The sequence below is a fragment of the Sinocyclocheilus anshuiensis genome, unplaced genomic scaffold (genome assembly GCF_001515605.1).
Source record: "Sinocyclocheilus anshuiensis isolate Anshui unplaced genomic scaffold, SAMN03320099.WGS_v1.1 scaffold11, whole genome shotgun sequence".
Lineage (NCBI taxonomy): Eukaryota > Metazoa > Chordata > Actinopteri > Cypriniformes > Cyprinidae > Sinocyclocheilus > Sinocyclocheilus anshuiensis.
In genome coordinates this window covers 603,841-612,041 of record NW_015551076.1, presented here as the reverse complement: position 1 = coordinate 612,041, position 8,201 = coordinate 603,841, and the positions used below count along the sequence as shown (strand labels likewise).

Below are 8,201 nucleotides of genomic sequence, written 5' to 3'. Positions count from 1 at the left end.
AGGACTATGCTTAGTCAGACTAGTTCAGACATTCAGTCCAGATCTACAGGTCACACAATGGCAACAGATAAATCACCCTTCGCTTGGAGTTTGATTGACTTTCATTGACATGAAAGAAAGAAAGAAAGAAAGAAAGAACAAAAGATATATAGACAGACAGACAGACAGACAGACATATAGATAGATAGATAGATAGACAGAATGAAAGAAAGAACAAAAGATAGATAGATAGATAGATAGATAGATAGATAGAATGAAAGAACAATAGATAGATAGATAGATAGATAGATACAAAAACCAAACAAATGCCATTGTTTCTACTGCTCCATCACCTTTTTGGTCGTTTGCATCAGTGGATTAAGATAAATTAGATCACTTTGGAAGTTAAATTTAGACAATCTACATGTCCTAAATTTGTTTATTACACAATGACTTGGATAATTTAAGCAGATGGCTCATTTAACCTCTGTGCAGCATATGAAAATAAGGACATGACTGACTTTGAGTAGGTGTCACCCCACAAAGGATGGATGCAGGAGGAAAATCATTTATTTGTATAGTAATTTTCTTAATATCCCACTTTACATGTACAATGGAAATACCTTAATCTCCACCTACCTGCATAAATTATTCTGCGATAGATAGATAGATAGATAGATACAAAAACCAAACAAATGCCATTGTTTCTACTGCTCCATCACCTTTTTGGTCGTTTGCATCAGTGGATTAAGATAAATTAGATCACTTTGGAAGTTAAATTTAGACAATCTACATGTCCTAAATTTGTTTATTACACAATGACTTGGATAATTTAAGCAGATGGCTCATTTAACCTCTGTGCAGCATATGAAAATAAGGACATGACTGACTTTGAGTAGGTGTCACCCCACAAAGGATGGATGCAGGAGGAAAATCATTTATTTGTATAGTGATTTTCTTAATATCCCACTTTACATGTACAATGGAAATACCTTAATCTCCGCCTACCTGCATAAATTATTCTGCAAAGCTGGTGTGTGTCAATACGCTTACCTCACATCAGCTACTCAAGTGACGACAAAGTGGAAGTGTGGTGGGTGAAGGACATTAGCCGGCTTTCAGAACTGAGAATTTTAAAAGGCCTGGGTTGACGAACTGTAAAAGGAAATTAATAATAACAAGATTTCAGTTGTAATGTTAAGGTTAACATATGCAGTTTGTACAAACTCTTAATGTTTAGCATGTGGTGTGGAATGAAGAAAGAAAACTACATTTGAATGGCTTCAAGGGCCATTCATTATGCAAGTTAATGACTTGGACATGCAAAAAATTAAAGGTAGTTATGATGGGAGCCCCATTACTTTCATCTGCATTTTACATTTTGCCTAGCAAAACAGCAAAGGAACTGCCAAAGTATACAAATTGAACAATAAAAATGATTTCAGTTTTAAGGTTTTATATACCTTAAGCAATAAAATTCACAGCAGTGATCCCATACATCATTCACAACTATTAAATAATGTAGTATCATAACATACTTGTGCCTAAGTTTCACTGGTTAAAGTGTAGGAGTAATTTTAGTCTCACAACTTGGAGTGTTCAGAAACATTAAGCACGTGGCATGCAATGACGCCTTTTAGAGCAATAGCCTAGTAGGCCACAGCTACACTACAGCTCGAAAAATAATTCTAAAATTAAATTGTTTTATTCAAAGTTGTCCATAATATTAGTTTTGTTTTTTCGTAAAAAAGTTTTAGTATCCAGACTTGAACTGTTGCTTGCATTTCGAGATATTGCGAACAATCCCGTCAAACGACCGCAAGACATCGGACTATCTACAATATATTAATGTACCGTAATAATAACAAAAATGAAGTGAAATAGCAAGAATCATTTCATATTTAAAATCATTAAGAGTATTTTTTCTCAAATCTGTTTATAGCTGTTACGATTACTTACTTGCGCAGAAATACAGCGAGCCGCAAGGGTGCGCAACGTCTTTTTTCCGTCTGAAGAACGTTTAAGCTTATGCAAATAATAGTTGATAGCTAATCAATTAAATAATGTAAATGTATTTATTAATATATCAATTATATTAATAATAAAAACGTATTATTATTATTGTTATATCATTTATAGATTTTAAATTGTTCTTTTTTTCTGTTTTCTTATGTTCTTTTCCATCTATAAATGGAGTCTCCTTTATAAACATTTTATCTTGTATGCTCTGAAAGAAAAACTTTTTACGTTATAATTCTCCTCTCTTGCATCCATTTCAAAAATCTGCGCATCATTATTGCTTGAATATCCCTCACACACACAACTTACAATTTTAATTATAGTAGTTTTGCGCGGCCATTTGAAGAACCGTTGAAACGAATATCAGATTCAGAAAATATTAGGGTTGGCAAATTCTTAATTTCTTTCATCAAAAGACACTAGCAAGGCTCGTTGAATCTTACATGACATTAATGATTCGTTTGTGATCATTAGAAACATGAACTGTTCCAATTTATTAAAAAAGATATTACATATAGGCTACACCCCACTGCAACCAATCAACTGATGGATTCGTTTAAAACAACCAGAAGCCTCAAGCACTTTTGAGTGTTGGACAGAGCTACAAGGCTACTAAGAAAACTGCTCAAAGTAGTTCGGAGATTTTGGCTGCACAACTAGACAATCACTTGGCACGTGAAACGACAGATAACAAATCACTGTGGGCGTTATATTGTTACCCTTTCTTGTACCACCATGTACTAATGAGCAAATATATTCGAACTTCTTCAGCCCCCGTATATTGAGCGTGGGCTTTATATGAAGAGGAAGACTTGCTCAGCATTGTCATCTTAATTAATTATTAGCTTCTCTCTTCTCCTGCTGTCCACCAACGCCTGTCAAGCAATACATGGTGCAGACGAACTCATTAGTTTGACTTGTAATCCTAAAGTTTTGGAAGTTATGTTTAGAAAGCGCGCTTTATAACCGACGGGTTTAAATAGAAAGTTACCAACTGTAAAGTCTATCTTTCTCACTTTGATCTGCATTTGGATTCAATGGAAAAAAAGAGAACAATATCAGGCAGCAATGCAGCAATGCAGCAACACCGGTTTCCAAAGGCTGTAAGAGAAACAGATAACAAATCACTGTGGGCGTTATATTGTTACCCTTTCTTGTACCACCATGTACTAATGAGCAAATATATTCGAACTTCTTCAGCCCCCGTATATTGAGCGTGGGCTTTATATGAAGAGGAAGACTTGCTCAGCATTGTCATCTTAATTAATTATTAGCTTCTCTCTTCTCCTGCTGTCCACCAACGCCTGTCAAGCAATACATGGTGCAGACGAACTCATTAGTTTGACTTGTAATCCTAAAGTTTTGGAAGTTATGTTTAGAAAGCGCGCTTTATAACCGACGGGTTTAAAACGAAAGTTACCAACTGTAAAGTCTATCTTTCTCACTTTGATCTGCATTTGGATTCAATGGAAAAAAGGAGAACAATATCAGGCAGCAATGCAGCAACACCGGTTTCCAAAGGCTGTAAGAGAAAAAGGAACTCGTTGGCGTTCTTTTCCTGCTCGTTTGGACTCAACAGAAGGCTCGCTGTCGACTTAATTTCGTTTTGGTAACAGATCAGTTCAGTGATGAAATTAGACGGGTCCAAAGCCAACCCGGACCGACCTGTGAACCGTGGCGTCACTTCCAATTCGAGTGTTAAAGAGATTTCCTTCCTAAACACACATAATGAACTCTGCGTTGGGCTTGTCTTATAGGCAACACTGAACATTACTCTTATTAAAGAGGACAATCACATAGGCCTACCTCAGCCCATTACAGTACGAAGATAACGCATTATTCAAACTCGCGCGATTAAAACTAGAAACTAACGCGGCTGGTAAGCGATGAGAGGAGATGAAGAACAAAATCTCAATGCAAAATTCTGAAACGTTCTTTCTTTATTTCTCTTTCTCTCATTCGGAGAGACTTTCACGCAGGGTTTGACATATTCTAGCTGTTATCAGATTGATGGGCTAGTTTGATTGAAGTGGCTTTGTCATGCAAATGTCAAGCGCGTGATGGATGGTCGCCGTGCGCTGACAAACTTCTTGAGGTCCCCTCACCATTGGCGCCGTGACGTCTCACGTGACCAGCAGCTGAGGTAAAGATGTGTTATAGGGAAGCACGAGCAAATACTCCAGAGGTAAGCATTTCCCCCCTTCCGCATGACATACTGTTGCGAGCTTGCAGGACAGGAGGCTCTCCCGATCTCTCAGGTTGACCCTCCGCCATTACTTGCGCATGGACAATTCCAGAATGAACTCTTTTTTGGAGTACACAATTTGTAACCGTGGGACGAACGCCTACTCGCCCAAGGCTGGATACCACCACTTGGATCAGGCGTTCTCGGGCCCCTTCCATAACGGACACGCAAGTGACAGCTATAACGCTGATGGACGACTTTACGTAGGGGGGAGCAACCAGCCAGCAGCAGCACAACATCAGCACCAGAGCAGCGTCTACGCGCATCACCAGCACCAAACTCATCAGAGTGGCATTGGCCTTTCCTACGGTGGCACGGGGACAACGAGTTATGGGACCCAGGCCTGCTCCAATCCGGACTACGCTCAGCACCAGTATTTCATGAACCCTGAGCAGGATGGGATGTATTATCACTCATCGGGGTTTTCAAACTCAAACGTCGGTCCTCACTATGGCTCCATGGCCGGTGCGTACTGCGGGGCGCAGGGAGCCGTTCCAGCCGCACCTTACCAGCATCATGTATGCGAAGGCCAGAATCACCAGCGAGGCTACTCACAAGGCACCTACGCCGACTTATCGGCCTCCCAAGGGAGGGAGAGGGACACGGATCAGTCGCCACCTGGGAAGACATTCGATTGGATGAAAGTCAAAAGGAACCCTCCTAAAACAGGTGGATTGAATTGCCTCTGTGACGAAAATATCTATGTGCTGCACACTCAAAACAAGAGCAACTATGCCTTAAAGCAAATAAGATTGCAGGTCACCAAAATATAACATTAGGCTATACTCAAATTAGAAACTTTTTACCTAGGCTATCTAAAGACATATAAGTTAAAAAGGCCTGTTTACTTCAGTTTCAACCCGTCTCCCTGTGCGTTAATGCATCGAACAGACATGCTTTCCTTTGCCCTTGGAAATGCACCAGCACTGTTATCCTTAGCTTGTCCCCGGTTCTGGCCGCGCAACATTCGTTTTTGTTGGCCTCCATTGTGTTCTTAAGCTTTCGTCTCCTGTCCCAGCAGTATTTGCCTCGCAACGATTTAGTGCACCAACTTTTACGCACAGGGGCCACCATTTTGACATACTGTACAAATTGAGTGGTCATAAAGCCATCTTTAGGGAGTATTGAATTGCATGTACTCCATATACCCCGTTATGAGTTCTTTCAAAATTGATAACATATACAAACGGGGGAATTATAGTAAGGTTAACAAAAGTTTGCAATAACGTATAACTTTGTTGAATTTTTTTGCCTGATACTGCAATTTAAAGTCACATCTAATAAAAGTTAAGAATACGAGCACACATGATTGTTGTTGGTGTTTTATAAAACAAGCCAATGAATTATGACTATAGCATTTTATTTCTGTGTTTCATTGTTTGACAAACAGCCATTTAACTATTCTTTCATTTCTTCCTCCCAGCTAAAGTGGCCGATTACGGACTGGGACCACAAAACACAATCCGGACGAATTTCACAACGAAACAACTCACGGAGCTCGAGAAAGAGTTTCACTTCAGCAAGTATCTCACGCGAGCGCGGCGAGTCGAAATTGCTGCCACGCTCGAGCTGAACGAGACACAGGTGAAGATATGGTTTCAGAACCGCCGAATGAAACAGAAGAAGCGAGAGAAGGAGGGACTCGCGCCAGCTTCCACCTTGTCTAAAGACCTCGAGGATCACTCTGATCACTCAACTTCAACATCTCCAGGAGCTTCTCCAAGTCCGGATTCCTAACCGAGGACAATGACTTCGGGTGCATTGAACATCAGACTCGAAATATATCGTAAAGTCTATTAATTTAAGCATTCCACAATGTGCTTTTTTTTATTATGGACAATTCGTTTGAGGAAAAAAACGAACGTCAGGCGAAAAAGTGAAGAGCAGAGAGACTTTTATCACAACAATGAACATAGTTACACCGTCTCCTCGAACAAAATTTCCAATACTTGTTGGAAACGTTTGTGTGTGTTATACAGGGTATTTCTATTATGATAAATATAATGCACTTTCACAATGTTTACAAGTCACTAAACGAACCTAACTGACTTTACAGGGAGCTTATTTTGTTGTCAACATTGGTGTTTTTTGTTGCATTTATGAAAATGTACACATTTCATATATTTGAGTTTTGAGGATTGTAGCTATAGGGGTTTTCGGACTCCTTGCACTATGCGTTTACAGGGTAGGCCTTTACTGAGCACCAGCACAATTTACTGGAATATGTGAACGATTCCTTCTCAGTGTGCACTGTGATATTCCATTCCATTTGCCAATTAACAGCGATTAAATTCGAATCTTGGGAAAGTTCAATTCCGTTTGTAGAAAAAAGGCAATGCAGGGTGTTTAAAATGTACTTTTTTAATTAAAACATTTAATAAATTTGATCTTTTAGCCTAGTATTTTTAAGCGCAGACGAACTGAGTTTTATTAGTTACTGTCTGTATGATTCCGTAATCTAAATGTCTCAATCAAATGCTTCTGTCAATTCTTTATCTACCTCAAATAAAAACAATATTTTACTGAACCAGTCTCTGCAACCAGATTACATATATATGCGTGTGTGTACGTAATATAAGAAAAATATAATTAAAAAAATAAAAATAAATAAGAATAAGGAAAAAATGTTAGTATAGAATAAATGATGACAAAGGTTTAATATAGCTCTTCTCTTAACTTGGAGGGTGAGAAAGCGACCACCAGTCAATAGTGTGATAGGATGCTCGGAGAACGGAACGGAATGTTGTTGAGCAATCAGGGTGGGTAAAGATGACCTTTTTACCTCGGTGTGCTTCTGGGATATCTAAACATCCAAACAGACTCTCTCACTGAGTGGTTTAGGGGTGACACATATAGCACTGAATCTGAGCAAATTAAAAGAAAGACAAGCTTTTAAGAAACAGAACAGAACTGTGGGCGGTGTATTTGAGTTATTGAGTGTTGTTATGAATGGGCTTCTTATTTACTCGCTAAACACATTAAACACTTTCAAAACCATAAATCTTTAGAATAGTAGCCTACGCTACATGCATTGAATTATCATTCTCGGGTGCCCAACAGCAAATAAAGCATTCTTAAATGTGAAAAATATCTATTTTTCATTAGCTCTCAAATTCTGACGGTTGCTAAAATATTATTGTAATTGACAAAGACATATTAATTCATTAAAGACAAGATTGAAAATCCGTAGACTTTAAATTGTGCCATGACAGACATATTTGGTCTTTGTAGCAGTGTTAGCATTAAGTCCACTTCAGAGGAAAACAATGCTGGGTTGCAGTGGCATTCACGCACACCAGCTCCCTGGGTGGTTCTGTAACTGAAACGCATCTCTCTCACCAGGCCAGTGTTTTTGTGGCAAGAAAGACAACACATATTATATATAACAAGCAGTTCCCTTAAGTGAAGGCAAAAACTTATCTGACCGTTTCTGCGTCAACGTTAAAGAAATGTTCAAAAACATTCAACATATTTAATTATGACGGAATGAATGCTTTATATGACTTCTAATATCCCTAATAACATAAAAGTACCTTTTAGAAACATTTCCACAGAAAAAAAAGTTTTATACCATTAAAAAAGTTGCATTTAAAAGATAACTGACTTAAACATATACACAAATAATCTAATCAAATACAAACGATTTGGTTCAACATATACTGGAAATAAGACACTAGGCCTTTATTGTTCTATGATTCTCTCTCGACCATCTGCTGGTGCAGATTTCAGTCACTGTATTTTATATTACATTACAGTATCTACAGGATTTGTTTAGGTTTGTCACGAAGATTGGACATATTGGGGGGTTTTCCCCTCTGAGTGTAATTTCAAGTCGTTGATCAATATAAAGGTCACCTTAAAAGAAAATCTCAGAGAAAGGAGCATCCCACATAAGTACATGCGCGCACACATCTGCTTTCTATCTGTGCTGTATTGACAGACTTTCGTTCAAATTAGA

General features: G+C 38.4%; 1 protein-coding gene and 1 long non-coding RNA gene across 2 annotated transcripts in view; one reads left to right on the top strand and one right to left on the bottom strand.

The window, feature by feature from the left end:
* Nucleotides 1-8,201, bottom strand: part of LOC107662390 (uncharacterized) — a 254,756-nt gene that overhangs the window by 62,753 nt on the left and 183,802 nt on the right. Inside the window, exon 3 of the long non-coding RNA XR_001631210.1 lies at nucleotides 1,033-1,134. This is a non-coding gene — a long non-coding RNA (uncharacterized LOC107662390). The remainder of the gene's footprint in view (nucleotides 1-1,032; nucleotides 1,135-8,201) is intronic.
* Nucleotides 4,282-5,980, top strand: LOC107662382 (homeobox protein Hox-B1-like). Its single transcript, XM_016452378.1, has 2 exons — nucleotides 4,282-4,912; nucleotides 5,667-5,980. The coding sequence occupies exons 1-2, from the start codon at nucleotides 4,282-4,284 to the stop codon at nucleotides 5,978-5,980; spliced, it is 945 nt and encodes a 314-aa protein (XP_016307864.1).